The 25,595-nt window shown below is 39.1% G+C and overlaps 1 protein-coding gene across 1 annotated transcript in view; it reads right to left on the reverse strand.

The window, feature by feature from the left end:
• Positions 1-25,595, reverse strand: part of Fras1 (Fraser extracellular matrix complex subunit 1) — a 267,670-nt gene that overhangs the window by 196,650 nt on the left and 45,425 nt on the right. The window contains exons 14-16 of the mRNA XM_026403132.2: positions 16,765-16,908; positions 1,987-2,127; positions 193-333 (exon numbers count right to left, since the gene is read on the reverse strand). Of these exons, the coding sequence (XP_026258917.2) occupies positions 193-333; positions 1,987-2,127; positions 16,765-16,908 (426 nt within the window). The remainder of the gene's footprint in view (positions 1-192; positions 334-1,986; positions 2,128-16,764; positions 16,909-25,595) is intronic.

Raw genomic sequence — 25,595 nt, forward strand, 5'->3', positions numbered from 1 at the left:
CCCGACTTCCACCACCCAGCTCCTGACCTCTGTCCCCCAGAGCCATCTTCCTGGACATCATTCCTGTCCTAAGTCCTGTAAAAGGCTCAGGTCAGGAAAAGTTGCACTGCAAAGTGATATTATTGAGAAAAAGTCAATCTACATCCTTGTGATAGGACACTATCCCAAGAATGACAAATATACCAATGATACCTTTGCAGTCCCCATGGTCAGGGTAGAAGCCCTCTCCACAGCTGGATAGACAGTGGCCTTGATGTAGAGCCTGGGGCTGGATGCAGGCTGTACAGTGAGAGGCTGAGGGTCCGGAGCAGCTGGCACATGAGTCATGACAAACTGAGGAGGAAAGAGAGAGGGGACACAATGGGCTGCACTGTGGGCTGAGGTGACTGCACAGCATACTCCCTGTCTGGGCTGGTGTGTGCTGGGAAGCCCTCTTCACTTTCAGTCCCTTCGCTTGTCACACCAGACCAAGGGAAGAGATGTGTTAGGAGGAGGTGACACTGCTAGAACTGTCCTTACTGCTCCCCACCCACCTTTTATCCATATTCTACCTACTACTTATCAGCTACTTTTAGTGTTTGCATGAAATGATTGTTACACATTAATTTTTAATCCTGGTAACACTATGGCATATTATTAATTAAATTTTACAGTTGAGGAAATTGAAATCTTGAAATGTTAAAAAATTTACCCAGGACCCCAAAGCTCACTCAGAACAAGGTTGGGATTTAGTCTGCCCCAATCTGAAGCCCACACTGCCTGAACTAAGGGAAGAGTGGAAAACCTATGGGTATGAGTGTTGGGAATGCTGAAATTCCAACCGACTTGTCCACTAACTCATTGATGCCTTCTGCCACGTCTGGTACTCTCCAGGTCTACTTTCCTTGGCATATGCATACTGAAAGGTTGGATGAAATGATAATTTACGATGCTTCTAGCTCTAACGTTCTAGGATTCTAAGAATTACTTTATTGCAGAAAAGAATCTGACCACTCCATACGCTAACATGAGGGACACATCTTCCTGCCTTGGCCCTCATGTTAACGGTGGAACATCTCTGATTTCCAAAGGCAGGTGGTGGGAGCATGGCCTGACCTGAGCCTTTAACAGGACTTAGGATAGGAGTGATGTCCAGGAAGAAGGCTCTGGGGGCAGAGGTCAGGAGCTGATGGTGGAAGTGGGGAGACAGGATGAGAACCATAGGGGCAGGATGCTGAGGGAAAGCGAGGAACTGTGGGTGCATGAAGGGATTGGCAGACAAAAACAGGTTGATAAGGAGAGAGGAGCAGACAGTTCTAAATATCCTAACAGACACTAAGCAGAAGTGAGAATGTGTATTTCACAAAGGAGTGGAAATTAAGGTTTTCCAGGCAGCAATACATTCTTAGGTACCTGTAAGTAAAGACATAAGTCAGGCATATATAAGTTGGAAATGTATAAAGTCTCGAATGGCAATGTGTCATAGTTTAGGTTGTACCAGTCTGAAAGAAACAATATATAAATAGCATGTATAAACAAAATTTCAGTGAAAACAGACCTCAGCTTTACTAGCTATCAAACTTAGTTTTCTTTTTCATTTCATTTTTGTGGTGTATCGTAGCTGCCAATGTAGGAGTTTATAAATGCCATGGAAGGAACAATTTTGTCATCACTAACATAGGTTAGTGACTGTTTACAAGTACACAAGGACTGTGTGTTAAAGACGTTCTTGACATTTTCAATAGACCAAATACTCTCTTAGGATGATTGATAGGCATTAGTCCTTCATTTAATTCACCCTATGCCCTAAGAATCCACCCAAATCTTCCACTCTCATATCAAATACACATAGGTTCTACAAAAGAAAAGGCTATCCTTTTGAAAGTAATATTTTCCCATCATACACACAAAATCTCAAATGACTAGCAAATAGCACCAAGTATGATTATATATATTAAAGACTTTTGATGATGGTGATGTTGGTGGTGATGACACCCCAGCTCTTACCTTTGCATCTGCCAGTGGCATCTGCGTAGTACCCACGCGGGCATTCAGCAATGCATTTCCCATCATACAACATTGTCTTTTCAGTACAGGAAAGACATCTGGGACTATTGGGGCCACAACTCTTACAGGATTGGTCGCAAGCTAAGGAGGAGAAAAAACCATCAGAAAAAAAGCAATTGTGAGAAAAGAAGCAATGAACTCCATTCTTCACAATGTTCACAACTGGTATCAAGAAAGCAATCTCATTCTCTGGCTGCTCATCCGAGCTCTGTTTCCTTGATCCCAAATGCTTTCTCTTCTCACAGTTGAAGGAGAATTGAAGAATTATTCATTGAACCAAGTATTACAGATACTCTGAAGTATACCCACAAGTACATCAAATTTAATATGGGATTTTAATTTAATTTAAAATTTAATTTAAAATTAAAATAGCCTTGGAGGCAGGGTTGCCAGATTTATAAACCAAAAATACCAGATGTATTATAGATAAATAATGAATAATTTTTAAGTGTAAAAATATATCAAATATCCTTTACTTCACTCTACTGAAAGAGCGAATTCAGAAATTCAGCTTTACTAAGCAATTGTGCTACCAACATTGCATTGAAGTTGTTGGATTTCAAATAATCTTCAGGATCCACTCATTCATTTACCCCCCAGAAACTTCATTAAGATCTGTATCAGGTGTCATGTAACATGATCAAGACACAAAAAGCAAATCACCTTGGTCTCTAGGTTAAGTGGCTTACAAGTCTAAGAAAGGGAATTAATAGAAAATATTATAATACTGAATATACTGTTGAAAACAGTCTATATAGGCACAAACATAGTTTTTTAAAGTGTGTGGGATAAGAAGTAGTAAAGGTCAAGAGAAAACTCAGAGAAGTTACCCTTGAGCATTTTCTTAGAAAGCAAGTTGCTTTTGGCCAGGCTGATGGGAATGTACCACAGATGAAGCCACAAAGTCTACTCAGGTAGAAAAATGGGAAGAGCCAGACTATGGAAACCTCTAGCCATACTGTGAGGTCTAGGCTCTCTCCTGTGGAAGGCATTACCATTCAAACTTTATCTGAAATTCAAATTCAACTGGGCATTGTCTAGTTTCTCATCCTGTGGAAGGCACTGAGGGCCTCTGTGGTTTCAAGCATAGCAGAAACATGTCCATATTTGTGGATAAGAGATAACTTTGGGTAGATTCAAGATGGCAGGTTGGAGGAAGGCTTCACTGTCTGATGTTCTATGGTTTCGGATTCAAGCAACAAGAATACTGCTTCTCAGCTAGGTTGGTGAAAGAAGGAATTCACTGAAATTCCATGTTGGACAGTCACCATCTCATAAAGACTCAGAAATTCAGGTGCATTGAGCAAAAAGCAAGAAAGAGCACATCTGAACCAAGCTGGCCACAGCAGCAGCAATGGCAGTAGCACTGCTTAACTGCAGAGGGAAGGGATAACAGAAAGAGGAATACACTGGACAAATTGGGCATGGAAAAACCTGATGATCAGAAGAGAAGCCTGAACTTAGCTGATCCAGAGGCTGAACAATAAATTGGTGTTTAAAAAATGCTCTATATTTCTCAACTGGGAAGCAGAGAACTGAGGTGGGAGTCATCTTGAGGAGGTCACACTGCAGCTTGCTGTTGTGGGAGCTGAAATATCACAGCCAACATTGCCTTACTGTCCCAGCAAGCACCTGGTGTGTGCCCTATGGTTTACCTAGCATAAAGTTAATGAAACAGGCACAGAGAAGATTGTACCCAGGGAAATTCAAGTCAGAAAAACAGACGGGAATACAACTCACTTTCCTTTGAGTTTGGCAGCTCCTGTGACCAGGTGACTAGGGTCAGGAAACTGAACAGGTGATGTGAATACACTCAGGGACTAAGCCTTGGAAGATCATATTCATGCACAGCGCAGTGTGTGGAGGTTTGGTTCTCCATCCCCTCATGTAGAACTCCTTGGGAGACTCCAGAGATCTATACGCCTAAGAGAGATTAGCATCTGTGTGGCTCCAGGGGATGTTGATCTAATCTCTCCAAAATAGATGCCACCCAACAAAGACTGTAAGGCCTGAATAGACCTAAACCTCAGACACTGGAACTCCCCTCTTAGAACTCTGCAGCAACCCACCCTGGGTATACATCCATCTGTTCTGTCCAGACAAAACTCCAATTGACAATACTTCCCATTCCAGAATATCTTATACTGGTGAGAAGGAAAGCTAAGAGTTATTTCAACTGGCTTCGATTTTAGGCCACTTCAGCTGATAGCTTGGTGAGTAACAAAAAAGAGGAGGGGTTCACAATCCCCACCTTGCTCTCACACACTCTCTCTCAGTACATAGCCAAAGAAGAAACAAAGAGAAGGCAGTTGGGCCTAAGAAATGACCATCTATACTCACTGACTGTTTTGACTACCTCAATTAAGACAATTCTTTTATTTTTTCATTAAAAATCTTTTTTTTTTCCTTTCTGCAAGGGACGACAGTGTTTTTGCTGTGCTGATTGGTACATGGACATGTACACACAGACATATTTCCCCCCCCCCCCATATTTAGCATATTCTTACAATAGTTACGTTTCCTTATCCTGTCTTTTGAGAGTTAGGGTTTTGGCTTGTTTGATCATTCATTCATTCATTCATTCATTTTTTGTTGTTCACTTGTTTTTCTTCCTCTCGTTTCTTCTACTAAGAGCCAAATTCTTTTCTTTCTTCCTCTCTCTCTCTCTCTTTAGGATTTTTTCTAATTTTTCTCATCCTTCTTTATAACCATCATTTGCTACATCTGTTCTGCATTTTCTCTGTTCACATTTTCAACACTGTAAACTTTCTTCTATTTTTCTATCACATTTTTTTCTTAATGAACTGTATTTTTACCACTTTTTAGAACTACTTGTTTTATATAACTCCTGCTCACACTGTTAATATTGTTGTAGTTATTAGTGCTATGGATGACAAAGTTTATACCTGCTGTTTACTACCAGATCAAGTTCACAGTTATTTATAGTTTTGCTCTTGGCAATTTCCGACCACTCCATTCCTATCTATGTGGTAATTAGTGTTCTAATGCCATAGTAGGCACCAGGTTTTTATTTTAATGTGGTATATTCTTTGTTGCTATTGTTTGTTTCTCCCTTTTCTGTGAAGTGCTGGGAATCTATAGGGACACTACAAGTTCATAGGGTAGAGACTCAGCATCTGAACTAAACATAGCCAAAATACAGCACATCATGTGTCACACATAAATTAACCACACTCAAATTTCAGTTATAATTTAATATAAGAATAGGAGAGAAAAACTCCAAACTAATGACAGGTCCCAAATAGGAATGGCTAGAGGGAGGCTGCAGGTCTCTCTCATGGACATTCACTTCAACAGCAAAAATGAAGAGAATTAACACAAAGGCTATGGGTACCACACCTATAAGGGGTCTTAATCTAGATCACTCGAGGAAATTACCAAGAGCAGACCATGACCTAAAAATGCCCATATAGGAGTGAAAGAGAGATTCATCCCAACATACGCAAAAAAAAAAAAAAAATTATTAAAAAAAAAGTTAACACAACACCTCCTAAAGTTCCTAATTCACCAGCAACTGACTCCAAAGATACTGAAGTGGATGAACTATCAGATAAAGAATCAAAAGGAACAATTATAAAAATTATCAATGAATTCCAAGAGAGTAAAGGAAAACAGCAGAATTAATTAAGGAAGCCAGTACTGGGTATGAATGAGAAATTAAATATGGCATTGGATATACTGAAAATAATCAAACAAAAATCTCAGAAATGAAAGACACAAAAATTAAATAAATATTCAGTTAAAAGACTTTTTAATAGAGAAGACCATCCTGAAGACAGAATTTCAGAGCTGAAGACAATGTTATCAGCCTTGAACATTCAGACAATGTTAGGGAAAAGAAAATAAGTAATCATGACTAGAATATACAAGAGCTCTGGAACAACATTAAGACACCAAATTTAAGAATCGCTGGGATTGAAGAGGGTTATGAGGTACAGGCTAAAGGAAGAAATAATCTCTGCAGAGAAATAATGAGAGAATTTTCTAAACATGGAGAATGACATGTATATCCAGATATAGGAGGCATTCAGAACCCAAATTACACAAGACTAAAAAAGAATCTCTTCATGACCCATTATAACAAAAAGAGACTAACATAAAGAATAAGGATAGACTTTTAAAAGAGTAAAAATGTCAGGTTACTTCTAGAGACAATTGAATCAGAATTACTTAGGATTTTTGAACATAAATTCTAAAATCAGGAGGACTTGGAATAATGTGTTCTGAGTCCTAAAGAAAAAAAAAAAACTGTCACCCAAAACTGCTATATCTAGCAAAACCATCCTTTAGAATCAAAGCAGAAACAAAAACCTTCTAAGATGAACAGAAAGTAAAAAATTACGGCTAAGTTATCACTATAAAAATACTAAAGGAAAAACTTCACACAGAAAAATTCAAAAACAAATCCCAAAGCTCACAAAGGAACAAATCTCATTTGAAAAGTAGCTAAACAAATGATAAATAGGACCACATTAAACATTAGAAATACACAAAAATGGCAGGAATTAATAAACAACTTTCTATAATAACATTAAGGTGAATGGTGTCAACTCTCCAACTAAAAGACACAGACTTCCAGAATCCAACTACATGTTGTTTGCAAGAGATCATCTTATAGGCAAAGACAGCCACAGGCTGCAAGTGAAAGAATGAAAATTCATATACCATTAGAATGGAGTCCAAAGGCAACCAGAAGTAGCACCTCTCATAGATGACAAGAATAAGCCTACAACAAAGTAGGCTTCAAATCAAAATTAATCAAAAGACACAAAGATGATTACTTCATAATGGAAAAGGGAACAATCTAACAAGAAGACATAATAATAGTAAATATTTATGCCCAAATGCTTGTGCATCTAATTACATAAAGTAGACAACACTTTTGAATTAAAGGCTCAGATAGACCCTGATACAATAATACTGGGTGATTTCAACATACCTCTCCATCATTAGATAGCTCATCCAGAGCTATCTAAACTCAGTAAAGACTCATTGAACCTGGAAAATATTATAAATCAAATGGACCTAACAGACATCTATAGATTATTTCATCCAATAACACTCACACACACATTCTTCTCAGAAGTCCATGGAACCTTCTCCAAAATAAACGACATTTGGGGCCACAAAGAAACTCTCAGTAAATCAAAAACACTGACACAATTCCTTATATCTTATTGGATCATAACAAGATGAAATTAGAATTCAATACCACACACACACATACACACACACACACACACACACACACACCAAAAAAAAAAAAACCCATAGAAGTTATATAAACACAGGAAGATTGAACAATACAGTTTTGAATAGTGAATGAGTGATAGAAGAAATAAGGGGGGAAATGTGAAAAATTCTAGAATCAAACAAAAATTGAGATACAACATACCAGAACATTTTGGATACTACAAAGACAGTTCTATGAGAAAAATTTATAGCTATGAGTGCTTATCTAAGAAAACCAGAAAGATCTCAAATAAATCCAATGATACATCGCAAGGTCTAAAATAAGAAAAAACCATTCCGAAACCAGTAGAAAGAAAGAAAATATTAATATCAGAGCAAAAATTGATAAAAAATAATACAAAGAATCAATAAAAGGAAGTTTTTTAAAAAAAGATAAACAAGATTAATAAGCCATTAGCCAAATTGTGAGAGACAGAGAGAGAGAGAGAGAGAGAGAAGACCAAATTTAAAAAATTAATAAATTGGAAAATCTACAAGAAATGGATACATTTCTAGACACATATGACCTGCCAAAATTGGATCAAGGGGGCCTAAACAGACCAATAACTGGCAATAAGACAGAAGCAGTAAGTTAAAAAAAACCTTTCAACAAAACAAAACAAACAAAATAAAAATTTTCTAACAAAGCCCAGGACCAGACGGACTCTCAAATGAATTCTGCAAGACCTTTAAAGAAGAATTAAGACCAATGTTCCTCATATTATTCCATGGAATAGAAAGGGACAAAACATTTCCAAATTCATTCTATGAAGTCAGTATCACATTCAAAACCACATAAAGATACATCAAAAGGAAAAAAAAACACTATAGATCAACATCCCTAATAAACTTAGATACAAACATCCTAAATAAATTTTTAGCAAATCATTTTCAAAAATATAATAAGAACATTGTACATCATGATCAAGTTGATTTTATCCCAGGAATGCAGGGATCATTTAATATATGCAAATCAATAAGTGTAATTCATTACATAAATAGTATTAAGGACAAAAATCATTAAGTCACCTCAATAGATGCAGAAAAAAAAGCCTTTGGCAAAATTCATCAACCTTTCATGATAAACACACTGAAGAAACCAAGGCTATAGGGAACTTACCCTAAAATCATAACGGTTATCTACAAAAAAAAAAAAAAAATCCCAAGACAGACATCAGTGAATGATAAAGAACTGAAAGCATTTCCTTTAAAAACTGGAAAAAGACAAGGATGTCAATTCTCACCACTTCTATTTAATGTGGCACTAAAAATCCTAGCCAGAGAAATTAGACAAGGAAATAAAAGGAATAAAAATAGGAAACAAAGAAGTAAAATTATCACTGTTTGCATATAATATGATCCTATACTTAGAAGGTCCAAAAAGCTCCACAGAAGACTGTAGAGCTAATAAACAAATTAAACAAAGTAGCAGGTTGCAAAATGAACATATAAAAATCAATAGTGTTCCTATACGCCAGTAATGAATCTGCTGAGAAAGAATCAGGAAATCAATCCCATTTACATTGCCTCAAAAAAGAAAAAAAAAACACAATTTTTTTTTTTAAATCCTAGGAATAAATCTAACCAAGGAGGTGAAAGCCCCCAACAATCAAAACAACAGAACATGGAAGAAGACACAAGAAGATAGAAAGGCCTCCCATGTTCATGGATAGACAGAATTAATATTGTTAAAAATGGATATAATACCAAAAGCAATATATAGTTTTGTGCAATCCTTATCAAAATACAACTGACATTTGTGTTCTTCCCAGAACATAAAAAAAGTCCTAAAATTCATTTAGAAGAATCAAAGACCCAGAATAATCAAAGTAATTCTAAGCCAAAAAAAAAAAAAAAAAGCTGGCGGTATCAGTAACCTGACTTCAAATGATGCTACAGTGCTATAGTAACAAAAAATGAATGGTGCTGGCATAAAAAAAGAAACATAGACCAAGGGTATAGAACAGAATACTCAAAAGACATACCCACACAGATCCAGTCTTCTAATCTTTGAAGGAGGTGCCAAAAACAAACACTGGAGAAGAGATAGCCTTTTAAACAAATGGTGCTGGGAAATTATCCATAGGTAGAAGAATGAGATTAGATCCTTATGTCACATCCTGCACAAAAGTGAACTCAAAGTGATTCAAAGAACTAGAAATTAGACCAGAAACTATGCAACTCTTAGAAGAAAACATAGAGTCACTCCAACATACAGGTGCAGGTAATGACTTTCTCAACAGAACCCCTAAGCTCAGGAAATAATGCCAAGAGTTAATCGGTGGGATATCATCAAATTATAAAGCTTCTGAACAGCAAAAAAAGCAATTAAGAATGTGAAGAGGGAACCTACAGAATGGGAGAAGAATCTTTGTTAGCTACCACTTTGACAGAGGATTAATATCTAGAATATATATAAAAAATTCAAAAAACTTTACACCCCAAAAATAAACAACCCAATTCATAAATGGGTAAATGAACTAAACAGACACTTCTAAAAGGAAGAAATACAAATGGCTAACAAATAAAGGAAAACATTTCCAACACTGTTAGCAATTAGGAAATGTAAACCAAAGTGGCACTGAGATGTCTTCTTTCTCCCATTAGAATGGCAGTCATCAAGAATTCAAACAATAATAAATGATGAAGAGGATGTAGAGAAAAAGGATCACGTTTTACTGTTGGGTGGGACTGGAAATTAGTACAGCCACTATGGCTATCAGTATGGACATTCCTCCAAAAATTAGGAACAGAACCCCTAAACAACACAGCGATAGCACTTCTCAGTATTTATCCTAAATAACTAGAGTCAGCATACTTGGGCAATACATGCATACACACGTTTATAGCAGCACAATTCACAATAGCCAAACCATGGAACCAGTCTAGGTGTTCATCAATGGATGTGTGGATAAAGAAAATGAGGTATATAAACACAATGGAGTTTTCATGAAAATGGACGGAATTGAGAACATTATGTTGAGCAAAATAAGACAAACTCAGAGGCTAAAGGGTCACATGTTTTCTCTCCTATGTGGAAGCTAAAGAGGAAAAAGAGAAAATTTGTGGAGTGGGCCTCATGAAAATGGAAGGGAGATCAGTAGAGTAGGGACAAGGGAAAGGAGGGAGTAGAGGGTAAAGGGGAAATCCTGGGGAGTGATATTGGCCAAATTATGTTGTATATTGTGTGTGTGCAAACATGAAATAAAGAATCCCACCATTATGTGCAACTATAATGCACCAATAAAAAATAGGGAGAGAAAAAAGAAAGGCCACTTTGGCTTTCAATATGGAGAATAGCTAGAAGGGATGAGGAAGAATATTGGGGACACAGTTGAAAGATCTTGGCAAGGTGCATGGAACAAGATGATTAGGGGTTGAGGCAAGGCTGTGAAGGATATATTTGAAAGCTATGAAAGAGAGATGTCTCATATGGCTTCCAGGAGTCTGTCTTGGGGGACAAGAGGTGCCATTTGTGAATGTAGGTATGAAGGATTATGAGGAGCACACTTTGGGATAGGTGGGGTCCAGTAAGGAGTCTGATTTTAGTTCTAGACTCAAGAGAGAGATCTAAAGTTCATCACATATAAATAGTTGTTGAGAGCAGAAATTTGTTGACTAATTCAGGAAAAGCATGCAAGAGAAGATAAGAAGATTTTCTTCTGTAAAAATGACCAAGAAGAAATGACCCAATGATAGAAGACAAAGAAGGAACTACTAATGGCTGAGATGTCAAGGGGGGAAGTCTCAAGAGGAAAGTCCCTAACAATGCAGAAAGGATCAATCACATCTAAAAAGGTTCTACCGCACTTAGAAACCGAGCTTTGGATCACGTGTGCCACTCCTTCCAGAAGAGTCCCTGGACAGAACAAAAGTGAAAGCTGTCATTCACTGTAAAGTGCTCCTTTAAATACTATGAATGAAAGGGGACAGGGAGAAAAATAATTTAAAAGGCCAGGGGTTCTTGAGTCACTGTAACATTTTAAAAATTCAAGACAGGTATAGACACTGGAAAGGTGATCTTTAGAAATCTGAATGATTAGCAAAATGGCTACCTAGGTAAAAACAGGACTGCATATTCCAAAGTGCACGTGGGATCCAGGCGTGGTGGCACAAGTTTGTATTCCCAGCGAGTTGGGAGGCAGAGGCAGGAGGATCACAAATTTGAAGCCAGCCTCAGCAACTTAGCAAAACCTTGTCTCAAAAAATTCTCAAAAGAAAAAGTGCAGGTGGAGAGACCATCCTTGGTCAGAGCAGAGAAGGAGGCGCAGGCAAGCAGGGCTGCAAGCCAGTCCAGGACTCCACCTTCTCCCCCACACTGACTCACTTCTTTCAAAACAAACTAAGTGGCCTTCTTCATACAGAGAATGTTTCAACAAGAGAGAACTGCAGAGATTCATTCTGTTTCCTTAGTCCACCTATACTCTGCTAACGTCCTAAAAAATAATCTCAAGAACTGAGTAAAAAGATGCTAGGAGATGGGGCCAACTGGCCCATCCTGCATGTTGGAGAATTCAGCATCTCTGTAGAAGCAAATGAATAAGATAATTTCAGCAAATGGGATAAAGCAAAGGCTTTAATATTAGGAAAAAGGAAATCACCCCTCAACTCATGACTGGAACAAAGAAACAAAAATGAATCTGAAAAGCACTCTCCCTGCTTAGGCCCCATAAAAGCTTGTAAAGTTCCTAATTCTAAAATAGTTATCTCAACAAAACTGAATAACCTGTTAGCTTTATGGAATTTCCTAGAAGTAAAGAATTATAGATTAGTTATTAACCAATAATGAAAATATAACATACTAAATAGTAAAACAATCTGAATGAATACTTTCAAGGTAATTTGTAAATTTAAACATGATAGTTAAGACATCTTCTTAACTATCATGTTTAAATTTACAAAGTAATCTAGAACTTCAATATAATATCAATAGAAATGCAAGACGAATTTTCTCAGGAATTCAATAAATGTACTTTAATGTCCATGAACAGCTAAGTCAAATTTGAAGAAGAAAGGAGAAATTTTCCTAATCAGATACTGAAACAGTACAAAAGCAATAAAAACTCATAAGAGTGTGATAGTGATATAAGAACAGAAATCTAGACTACAGAATAGCTCAGCCCAACCCATGTGCATGTGGAAGCTTAATATACAAAATAAAGATAAACAGAGATGGTAAGATTGAATGAATAGATAATGTTCACAAAACTGGAAAACAAAATAAAGAAAAATCAAAACAAATCCCTTCCTAAACCCAGATACATGAGCGAACTCCCTGTGGACTGACAACCTACATTAAGACAAAATTGTCAAACTGATAGGAGAAAAATGAATAGACCTCATTAAACCAAAACTCAAAATCAAACTTTCAAGCAAAAACAATGATAAAAATTTCTGTTTAACAATGGACATCACATTCAAAGTTAAAAGAGAAGAGGATGGGAAATTTTGAATATTTAAAGGTGAAAAGAGTTAATATATATAATATATAAGGAAATTCATAAAAGATAGCAAAGTCAATATAGCAATAGGAAAAGCAAACTGAAAACCCACTGATGAGAGAAAATGCAAAATCCAACAGGAGTTAGATATACTTGTATTAATAATAAAAAATATGATAATTTAATTAAGTGGCCCTTTCTACCTACTAAGCAGAAAAAAATCAGCTCAATGACTTCAAATGGTGGCAAAGATAGGGAGATGAGAGAATCCTCATTTTGGGGGGTGTAAATGGAACAGCTATTATGGAGAGCAACTTCATCAAACAAAGAATACGGAGAGTCAAGAAACCAACAATTCTGCTCCAGGGTATAAAATCCCAGGGAACCTCCCAGACCAACTCATAAAGTGATGGTTTCAAGGTTGTTTTCTGTCACTCTCTAGTGATGGCATGCAGATAGAGGGAATGGAGGCAGTCTATCACTGGCAGACTGGATAGTGTGGGTATACACACAGGAGTTCTAAGCAGCCGTGAAAAGTGGAGGGCCAGATAATATAACAATATGGGTGAATCTTAAAAATATAATGTAAGAGAATCAGAGACCAGCATAAACTCTACAACATGATAATATTTAAGGAAATTAAATATGTCGGCCCTCAGAACAAAAATAACCAGCTAATATAAACATAAAATAGTTTTAAAAATTAAAGTGATTGCCTGAGTAAGGAAGGGAAATGAGGATAAAAGAAAAGAAAAAAAAGGAGAGGAGACAGGAAGGATGGAGAGAGAAAGAGGGGATGGAAAGAGAGAGAGAATAGCTAACAAAACTTCTGAATTTGATTTACCATGTTAGCTAGAGTAAGAAAAGACCTTCTTAAAAGTACAAATAAGGTCGGGTGTGGTGGCGCACGCCTGTCATCCCACTGGCTCGGGAGGCTGAAGCAGGAGGATCGAGAGTTCAAAGCCAGCCTCAGCAAAAGCGAGGCACTAAGCAACTCAGTGAGACCCTGTCTCTAAATAAAATACAAGATAGAGTTGGGGATGTGGCTCAGTGGTCGAGTGCCCCTGAGTTCAATCCCTGGTACAAAAAAAAAAAAAAAAAAGCACAAGGACTTGAAAGAATGAGGAGGTTTATCCTTTGTATTATCCCACCCTTTATGTCTAATATTATTTCTAAAATCCAAGACAGGTATCATAGAGGAACCTGGGTACTGCACATTGCCCTTTCTAACAGGCTATGCTGGATTTTTCTCAGCATTCAACTTTGGGATTTCAGCTGATATGGGCTGGTTGGCTATAAATGATTAAACCAGACCCAGCCAGTCTTTATCTTGAATATCGCTAATCTGAATTGGAAATAAGTCACCATTATCAGCATCCAATGTCTTAATTAACATTCTGATAGCAATCAGCAACTTGGTTCACCATTGTTTTGTTTTCTATTTTTTTTTATTAGTGTATTTTAGTTTTATAGAATAATGGGTTTCTTTGTGGCTTATTCATACATGCAAATAACATACTTTGATCATATCCACCCTTAGTGTTGTTTCAGAAAACATTTATGGGGAACATTTCTGAGGTCATTGGATATCAACTTAGAGAAGTCTAACAATTTCTGCGGAGTGTAAGTAAGCTCCAGTTTTCTCTATTAACAGGTGCACGGGTCAATACCAATGGCATCACAAACTCTTGCAAGGTGCTAAGCTCATGGTATGTGTCCAGTAATTACTTGTTGAGAATGATGAGTTGCCTGATTAATATCAGTTCTGTCCTCCTGTCTACAAGTTTTCTGACACTTTCCAAAATATATACAGATAGCATTTCAGATGTGTACTCTCTTTCTCTAAGCCACTGTTCATTAGTCTTTTTAAATTCTTCCAGGCTACAAGGAGCCCTGGCTTTCTTCACTCAACCTCTTAACCCAAGCAGATTCCCATCCCTCACTGCCCCAAGGTTCACACTAACTATTTCTTCTCTAGAATACAACACTTCACCAGCAAGAGTTGCTTTCTCAGTCCTGATAATGGCAGGTCAGTGTCACCTGCTCCTCTGTTAGTGACAGTAACCAGCCTCCTTGGGGACTTAAAGGGTAAATGCCTTTAGGCCCTTAGATTGGCTGCAAATTTGACATCTGTCGACCTTTAGAGAATACATCTGGCTTAATTGAGCAGGAAAGTGATGGTGGCAGAAAAAGATTAGCTTGCTCAAGCTAATGGCAGCCTGGCCTTTCTTTCCTCTTCTCTCTCAAATCCACAGGAAAGCACCTGTGACTCATCCATACCAAGTGAGATTTTTCACACCAGCAAAGCTGATAGATCTCTCCACAGCATTAAGCAAGCAGCTGTAAGGGCTCTCTCTCTTCCCTAAGACAAGTGGATCTGTCAAGTCCCAAAGATCATCTCATTTTTGCTGTTGCCCAGCTCAGTGAACAAATGAGGACAATAAGTCAAGCAAGTTTTATGGGCTGCACATTTTAATTGATTTAGTGGACTTAGTTATGAAAAGAAAGTCATCATGGTCTTTCTATAAGTATGGGCATCACAGTAAGTGCAACTCCAACCTTTCATTTATTGTCAGAATGCTCCCTGTGGACCTAGCAACGTCCATAGGGGCAGCTGATTCACCTAGACTGCCAGGGCAGACAAGGAAGAAAGAGGAGGAAAGGAAGAAGAAAAAAGAATGAAAAGGAAAAGGGGGGGAAATGAGCAGAGGTGCATAAGGCAATGCCACATGACAGCTAGCAGTAGCAGTTCAAGGACATTTATGACCTAGAGCCAGAAAATCTAAGTTTAAATTCCATTCTGCCCATTATAAGTCCGATGACTGGAGGCAAGTTTCTTACCTTCCATGACCTCACCAGGAAAATGAGAATGATAATGTTTATTGCATGAAGTTGTGAAGATTAAACACCAAATACTGACAGAACACTCTGCCCAGAAACATTCTAAGTGCTTTGCATACATTAACTCAATCCTCTCAACAGCCTTCTGAGCTGAGTGCATATCAGTTTCCAATTGCTGCTGTAACAAATTACCACAAACTTTTTGACTAAAACAACACAAATATATTATCTTAGAGTTCTAGGGTTAGAAAGTCCTAAAATCCAGAGTCAACAGAGATGTAATACCTTATGGAAGCTCCAGAGCAGAATCAATTCCCTTGCCCTTTGTGGATTCTAAAGCCACACTGCAGGTTCATGGCTCCTTCCTTGCATCTCTCAAGCTTGACCTCTGGTTCTATTCTGACTTTTTTTTTCCCTCTCATCTGTGCTGCCTTCCTCTTATAGAACCATTGTAATTATATATTGCTCACCCCCATAATCCAAAGTAATATTCCCATCGCAAGATCTTTAAACTTAATTATACCTGCAAAGTCCTTTTTGCCATCTAAGGTAGCACTAATCTGGTGATTAGAACATGGAGATCTTTGGGGTCTTTTTGTCTACCACAGATGCTACTATTATCCCCACTCTATAAGTGAGAAATTGATAATGCAGAAATATGAAGTAACTTTCCAAAGCCATGCCTTCCCCCATACTTCCTCCCTTTCAGGGGTTCCTATACATGGCATGAGGAAGCACTATGCTGGGTTAACTCTTGTTATGCTACAGGTGTTAAAGGTGGAATGACAATGATGCTATAGCTTCAAGTCAGTGGCACCAACACCACAGGTGGGTCTGCCCTTGGCTATACAGAGGGTGGTCTTGCATTGACAGAATTTAGGTTTGGGGGAAAGCAAGGCATGAGTAGGAACCCTGCTCCTCTCCTATAGCTGTGGCTTATGAGCAGGCAGCCTGGGCCTCGATGTCTTCCTCTGCTGAATGAGGCTGAAATGAAAACGTCATCACTGTCAGGGCAGTGAAAGGAGATCCCACTTAGCAGTTTCAAACTACCAAAGCAAAGTCAGTGTCAGCAACCATTCACGTACTCAATGAGCCACAGAAACATTGGTTATCCGTGCTATGACTTGAATACAAGGGATGCTGGAAAAGGAAAAGATGCTTGGCATCTCCGCCCGGCACTTACCAACACAGGTCCCCTTCCTGTTGTAGAAACCATCACCACAGCTGTTCTCACAGATGCCATCTCGCAGCACTTGCAGGGGATCTTTGCAGGCCACACAGTGCTTCTCTGTGGGGCCCCAGCAGCGTGCACAGGACTCATGACAGCCTGCAGGTAAAGAGCAAAATCAGTGAACAATGACTGCAGGTCACTTTTCTTTTAGAGGTTTGGATTTACAAGGAGGCTGTTGATTGGCTCCTTGGTTCCTGGACTGTAATGCAACTAGGTACACCTCAGGAGAAATGAACCTCCCCACTCAGCACGTGGGGTAGGGGGAGGTTGATAAAAAAGCAAACTATGACCAGGAGGATGACTTCAGGAAATGATCGCTAAGAGATGTGGAACAGGAGAGTGGGGGTTTGGAGTACTGGGAGTCACAGGGCAGGAAATCATCATTTTCTAGGCACAAATGGGACTGTTTAATGAAATCAGATGGCCCTGCATCCCTCGACTTTTAAAATCACACAGCAGAGTGTCAACAGTATAACCCTTCAACACCTCCACCATTAGACCTTTTAAGGATGGAGAACTTCTTGGTATCTGGGTCCTCTCTCTCTCCCTCCCCAACCCTTGTCCCCCACTAGCTTCTGTCTTTCCTCACAACTTTCATCCGCACTTTTCCTGCCATAATGTCTACCCTGTACATGAATCTGAAGGATTCATGAGGTCTGCTTCTTTCTTATGCCTTTGGTTTTCAACCATAGGTTGCTCCAAGACTACAGTTGTTCCCTTCACCCATTTTGTCCCACATACCAGGTATGAAACATGGATAAAAATATGTAATTATATGGTAAGAACATAATTATATTACAATACACTAATTGAAATAATTATATGGGTGTACATATCTACACTATAGATTATGATTTCTGACCTATCTTAATGTACCTGTCTTGCTTTTGTAGAAATATTCACAGAACAGAAAAATTGGGACTCAATGGTTTAACATTCTACAATTTTCTTCTCTTCCAACATTTGGGCTTTATTATTATTACCATTCATACTTGCTCTTTACCTTATTACTTCTACAAAGCAAAGCATAAACTAACTAATTGAATATTTTCAGAATTGGCAAGCTGGCTGTATAGCTAAATCCACCTATACTTTGGTTAATACATCCTAATTTCTTAAATGCTTGCTTCACAATGGAGCACAACCTATTTTGCAGAGGCATTGATTCTGATCAAAATTGGTAGAGTGAATGAATGTGTTTGCTGCTGGTAAGTGACTTGGTAATCATACCTTAGCAATTTAATTAGGAATCCCTTTTCCAGGCAGATGATAGGGTACCTACATTGTAAACTTCAAGATCCAATCCTCTTCTCTCAGTTCTAAATTGCACAAGAAAGTCTTAATTTCAGACAATTTTTCTCCTCAACAAATTTAAAGATAATTACTAATTTTGTTAAATGCTAGGAACACTCTGCCATAAAGAGTAACTGTGGTGTGGGTGGTGGGGCCCACTTCATAGATCTGAAGTATGGGAAGTGAGCAGCTATGGGGAGAATCAGAGAACAGCACAGCAACATTCTTGAGAATGGAAGGAGTTCAGGTGTTCAGGGAAATGAAGTCTGCCCTGGTGGTTGGAGCTGCTGGGACACTGTCGGGCACAGTGGTACCATTAAGGGTTGGAGCCACATGCAGAGGGCTGATCAAACTTAACCTTGAAAACCACAAGGAATTAGGCATTGAATCCTAACTTGAAGTCACTAATGGGTTCATTCAAGAGCCACACTACTCACTTATATTTTCAAAGATCCCTCTGGTTGTCATGGAGAGAGGGTCAGGATGTGCAGGTAAGCAGGAAGACTACCTGTGGTCTAGGTGAGTCATGAGGATAGCTTGGACTAATTTGGTGGGATAGAGAGATGGAAAAAAGTTTCCTTACTTATTATCTGGTTCTATCAAGAGACTGCAAGCTTGAAGAAGGCAGAGCCCATTTCTAGTTTGTTAACTCTGTGTAGAGCACAGTGCTTGGTGCATTAAACATCTCTTGAGTGACTTCATTTATATTCAACTCCTTTATATCTTATAAAGGTTGCACCAGAATTCTGTTCATATTTGGGATAAGCAGCTGGGATTGCATTACAATTAAAAATGTGGATGCAAGGATCTCGGTAACAAACTGCACCTTTAGCATACATAAAATATGCCACTCATTTATTCAGCTACCCTTGATTACTCACTGCCATCATCATCTGAGGTATCTGTCACTGTTCATGCCTTGGCTTCACTCAAAGTTACCTAACCAACTAAACAAACATAAAGCCTGATCTCATTTCTAAGAAGGTCTGTCAGGCAGATCTATCAACCTGTGACAGAAGCAGCTACCATGTACCAGGCTCTGTGCTAGCCTGCAGGGGGCTTCCCACCAGCTCCAGGTAAGCCATTTACCTGAGGCCCACTGCAGGAACACCTGCCACACTCCATCACCTGGACACACTGGGGCATTGTGCACATGGCAGTGGGGAGTAATTGTCCAAAGGAATGATGATCCTTTGGACAGTGAGGCTTTGAAGACAGCAGAGGCCAGATCACCAAGGTCAAGAGGTCCAAGTAAGGGCCTTGAACCTCATCTCCTAGAAAAGCTTTAATCAGTTCTGCTTTTTTAGAGAGTTCATTCAGGCAGTAGGGAGAGGACATGGTTAGCTCAAGATATCTTTAGAGGATGAAGTCATCTTTGTCCAGGGATTGCAGAAGAGACAAGAAATGAAAGCACAGTTCCCTGGATCTTTGGTGACTGGCTTGATGGCTGTGCACTCACCTACACTGGCTGCTAAAATAGTGAAATACCTCCAAACTGGTTGGTACATGTCTGTCACCCTTAAGCACCTTTCCCTGATACTCTAACTTCTTCCTGGGATCCCTGGCCTATCCATACCACGTCCAGCAAGCAAAAGGTCCTATGCAGAAGAGAGTCTGAGAAGCCTGACCTTCTGACTAATTTGAATCTGCTATGCTTCCTGTTAAATATTTTAATATTACCCTTGGTGTTAAGTATCAAATCAGGAACCAAAAGATGAGCAGGACTGCCTCTGTAAATACAGAGTTGGGGAAGGCATTCAGGCCCCTCACAAACTGATCATTACTATACTTTCTAGCCCTTCTTCTGCTACCCTCCCCACGCTGATTCCAGGGGACAAGGGCTCATAAACATGCACATGCCTGTTCTTGGGTTCTGGATCCACTACCAGGATTCACCCACCTAAATCATTCTCTCTGCCTCCTTCCTTAGCTTTTGTAATCCTCTTACACTCCAGAGGCCTCCTAAGTTTTTACTGCCTCTGCGAAGCTTTGCTGAAAGTTTCTAAACAAAGTTAGTTACTCCTGTCTCTATGTTCCTGCAGCATTTTATCCATGCCTCTCTTATGGTATTTTCCATTTTGTACTATTTCTTTGCAAATCAATCCCATGCAGTGGAACATAGTAACTTCCCAAATGGGGACCATGTTTTAGTCATATGAAGCCCTCACAGTGTTCAGATTGATACCTAGTACACAGTCAGGACTCATTAAATATATGCCAAATGAATGCACAGTGGATTTTTTAATTGGCTACAGGAAATCCATCCTTTCAGTATCCTTCTACCTGGAAACAACAAACCACAATGTTGTAGTCCTAAGATATGATAAGATCAACTCCAGACTATAAAATGCACTTGAAAAATGCAAAAAAAAAAATGCTGAAGTCCAGGTCTGTTTAGGAAGATAAATATTCATGCTGTATCTATATAGAGTACCAAATGCAATACTGGTCCTTGCTGGCCTTTCTCTTTCTTCCATATTGGGTAAAATGCATGTTCCATGCCAAGTACAATGGCAGAGGGATTTTATTTCAACACAGAGCATGCTGAGCTATCGTTTTGCAGGATGACATACTCCCACTGTGTTTTGCAATTGATTTCTAATTTCTAATACTGAACATATGCTACTGCAGATTATCTCTTCTTGCAAGCTTATTTTACATGTGGCTTTTATTCCATTTGGGGTTCTTGTGAAATGTAAAAGTTCACTCCCTAACTTTTCGTCATAATTTCTCTTAGCGATACATTTCAGATCATTCAAGTCTTGAATTGTATATTGTGAAAATTGCAGCAATAAATTTTTTAAAGGGCGAATAAGGGAAAGTCATCTTATCTCACATGCAGTAGATAATTTATTTGGGAAGGCCCCTGACTTTGCTGGAGCAAAACAAGACATGTGTTGGCTTGTCAAGCAATTCATTTCAAAAATGAAAAGCAATGGATTATTTTTCCTTTCATCAGCTCTATATAGAAACCTTACTCTGAAAATAAAAAAAAAAAACCCTTTTGTACTTGAGTATTTAAGACTTTTTAAACCTGTGCTTCCCTAAGAATAAAATGTAGCCCCTTTTCCGGGAAGTGTGAAAAGGAATTCCTTTTAAAAGCAATCTATTTTTTTCAGAAGCCTTTCCAGGCCAGACAAAAGATCGAATAGCCACAGGCTCAGCCTTTGGATCAAACCTTTCCTCATCTCATGAATGACTAGGAAGCACTTTGAGCCAATGCTCAAAGTATTATCTGGTGACAGTGGGCAAATTTTCAATAAGAAACTTATCAGATGAAAAATTTTTCTAAAACTCAACTTCATTGTTCCCTGGTTTTCTGACTTGTGAAGTGGGAATGATATTTGTTGTACCTAATTCATGAGGACATGATGAGCTGAAAAGGTGTTTGAAAAAGCAGAGAATGTTGTATGCCATCCTGTGAGTGCTTTAAGGGAGACCTGATGAACTTGCCTCCACTGGTGTCAAAAGCAATGTGCTTTTAGAGGGAGAAGTTAAAGTGCAGCACAAAATAGAAGGTGGAAGAGACTGTGTGGAAGGTGGGTTCACGTACAAAGGAAAGACCTGGAGCCCCTGAGGATTACTCCAGCAGCTATGTAAAGGGGATCTGGCCTTTTACCAGAAGCCTCATACTTGAAGCTCTTTCCCTGAAATCTCTACCTAACACAAAAGGCCCATTGAAAAGTGACTGAAAATAGTTTGGTGAGGCTCAAATGCATGGAAGACTGCTGGCCCCTCTCCCATCCCCTCATCCTGCTCCTCTGCAATCCAGAGACTCACAGGAGGCCAAGACTGGTTGCCTGAGAAGCTCAGATCCCACACATATTTCAAAGAAGTTCAGAGGACATCTGAGTGAACACCATTTTTGATCCGTTTACTACAATGTTCCATCCCCTACAAGGCGGTGCTTCTGCTTTCCACCTGTCTCCCTCTGTCAACAGAAGGCTTGACACCCTACAATGATGACATCTTGTCTCCATGTGTTCTGAAAACCCTTAAGTACTTGACAGGATTTAAAAGAAAAAAAAATACAAACACGTGAAAAAATATTCAGCCTCACAAATAGAGATGCACAGACTGAGTGATGAGCAGCAACTAAACAACGGATTCAAAACATATGAAGCAACATGTGTGTACCTCAGACCCAGTGCTTAGTGAGGACTAAAAGGAAAGAATGAAGTGTCCACCCAGTAATATCCATGAGCATTTATAGGTATACACAACAACAAAAGCAGGCACATAGAAAAATATAGGCTGAATGGCACCAGAACACTTATGTAAGCTGGGATCTGGGAAGATAAGGGGTAAGAATAAGGAATGAAAAGAAAAAGAATAGATCAGCAGAGGGGCAGACAGATTGTTAAGAAAGAGAATAGCCTGGAACAGGTCAGTGATGAAAATGAGCCATGAACTGACAAGTCTGATTAACTCAACCTGTTTCATAGAAATCCCCAAAATAAGTGAACGAAAAAGTTAAGCAGGTTCTATTTTACATGAATTACATTGACAGATTTAAGAAGCACTGTCATACCTGGTGTTGACAGGGTGGTGGCAAGTAGGCACTCTTGTACATTTCTGGCAAAAGTGCAAATTAATATCACTTTTAAAAAAGACAGCAATATGTGAATATGTATCAAAAAGCTTAAAATGGCACCAGGCGTGGTGGCACACGCCTGTAATCCTAGTAACTCAGGAGACTGAGGCAAGAGTATTGCAAGCCAGCCTCAGCAAAGGAAAGGTGCTAAGCAACTCAGTGAGACCTTGTCTCTAAATAAAATACAAGATAGGGCTGGGGATGTGGCTCAGTGGTCAAGTGCCCCTGAATTCAATCCCCAGTACCAAAAAATAAAGAAAGAAAGCTTAAAATGTATACACACACACACACACACACACACACACACATTTGGACCTAGCATCTGAATGTCTAAAAATTTAATAAAAATATTTACCACAATTTTATCATGGTTATTTATAATAGTGATTAATTAGGTACAAATATTGAACATAGAGGATTGGCTAAATGAATGATTGCATTACTACAAACAGAAAGTTATACAACAGCTTTACGATCAGATGTTGTTCAAGGATAAGTAATAACATGGTGAGAGCAGGCAATGAAGCCATAATTTGATTTTTCTTTGGAAAAATAAATGTGTGCATGGGTACAGACACACGTACAAAGACACATTCATAAATTACAAATACAGACACCAAAATACTAACAGAAGTGATTTGGGCAAGTTTAAGATAGGAATTTTAGCTGATTTTTTTTACTTTATATTTTATTGCTTTTCCAAATTATTTTTGGGGATAATATGAATTTATTTGGTACTTAGGAGAAAATATAATGAAAGAGAAGGGGGTTTATAGTCCTCTTCCCTAAGGCACATGCTAGGTAAGTAGCTAGTTAATTTATTAACCAGGCTTGGGATACAACTGAATGATTTGAATTTCTATCAATGTCTTCTATAGAGATTCAACTTGAACCAAAGCTGAGGGAGTCTTTGGTAGGTTCACGTGGTGAGAGATATTACAAGTAGGTGGGCCTTCATTGGTTCATAAGTCAGAGGATAAAGGGAGCCAATCAGCTCACCAGGAACATTCTCAAAGTTATCCCTTATATCTCCTGCCCCTCTGCCTACACTCTTAGATCTACAACCCAGATGTACCCCAGGGGTTTACAAATGCCATGCCCACCAGGCTTAGATTCACTGGGTCTTCCATTCAATATCTGGTGACCACTGGCAAACCACAGCTGCAGAACCTCTCTGGGGTCCCCCCTTATCCCCACAGTTTCCCTTAGCCCCTGTTCATTAAATGGCTATTGGCTTCTCCAAGGACTTCTGTTTGTCTATGCAAACTGAAAGCCAAAGGAGGGACCACCAACCAAAGCAAAGCCTTTGATGGGGAGTATTCTCAGACTTCCTGCCCAGATCTTAGATGTGATGACAGGAAGGTGCCCTTCACTCTTCGAGCAGCATGGAAGGGGACCGGAAGGCAGAGTAGGGATAGTGTTGGAGGGGGAGAGTGGGGAAGAGAAGAAAGAAAGGATGCCACGTGGCCTAGCTAAAATAATTGAGAGACCCAGAAACTGGGCAGAAAGCCAGAAGACTTGTCATAAGTTTGCAGCCCATAGTTGAAATATTTAGGGGTTCATATTTATAATAAAGAATGAGATCTGTCTGGAAGATAAACTCCCTTGTGTTTGTGGCAGGCTTTTTCTGGTGGTATGTGATGCTTTTGTTCTATCAATGTATGTCTTTGGCACACAAAGCAAAGGGCTATAAGCAGACAAATGCCAAACACAGTCAGTCTCCTGCTAAAGCAAAGGTCCCAAGCAAAACATCACCAGCTGCTTTTTCCTTCTTCTATTGATCCTGTACATGAATACCCAAAGAGAGAGGGGACTTGGAATCCCCACTTCACTGGGTCTGGTTTACTCAAGAAACAGATTCCCCAAAGGCATCCTGTTGTCCTCCCTTCCCCATGGCTTAAAACATTCCCTGGACACTACCCAGGTTCCAATGATAATTTATTTCAAAATCACCCTTTCAGCACCCTACTGTTTTAAAGACAAGGGACAAGAAGAGAAGAAAAGATAAAAAGGAAGGACAAAAATTGAGATTCTGCAATTTTCCTGATGCTGCCACACCTAGCCAGGAATTGCTGACAAGGAGTAACTATCAGAAGCCATATGGAAGACAGGTCACCTGTAAGCAAAGTCTAGGCATGCCCATATATTCCTGTCTCCTCTTCTCCGTGCAATGACACGTCATATTTTTCTCCATTAAAAAGTCTTCCAGAATGCCTTGTATGGGCTTAGCACTGTGTGAAATTCAGACATATAAAACATGCCCATGTCCCAATAACTGGTCTCCTCCTACTCTATTCCTTTTTAAAACTGTCATTATAGCGCTGGTGGTAATAAATCCACATGACAGTAACTATCTGAAGGGATCTTGTTCACTCATTTAAGGACACTCTTTTCCCACTGAGGAAGCAAGATCCTTAACCACAGGGAATTTGTCTGGTTCACTCTGTATCCCCAGCACCCAGAAAAGGGCCTGAAACATAGAAGAGGCTTGATACATACTTGTTGCCTGTACAGAAGAAATGAGCAGTAGTATCACTCAAAGCAATAAATCCCCTTATACAAAACAGTCAGCAACGAAGCAGCAAAGACCGTGGTTGCTGTAGAATGCCAAAGAAGGTCTGAACAGTGCACAGGATGTAAAGAACAGAACAAAGCTAATAAAGACAGACTGGTGGGAATGTGCTGGGCCCCCAAACTGAACACATGCTCTGGCAATGAAATTGGGACTGATGCTCTGATTTGGGGGCACGTTGCTCGAGCCATGGAGGATACCAGCTGGACAATGACTAGCTGTGTAAGGAAGGCTTCCTTCTTGCTGAGGATTTCAGAACAGTAGTTGCACAAGTGCCTTTGCCAAGAGGCCCACCCAGGGCACAGTTAGGCCATGATAAGTCGC

This window comes from Urocitellus parryii, chromosome 10 (assembly GCF_045843805.1).
Source record: "Urocitellus parryii isolate mUroPar1 chromosome 10, mUroPar1.hap1, whole genome shotgun sequence".
NCBI lineage: Eukaryota > Metazoa > Chordata > Mammalia > Rodentia > Sciuridae > Urocitellus > Urocitellus parryii.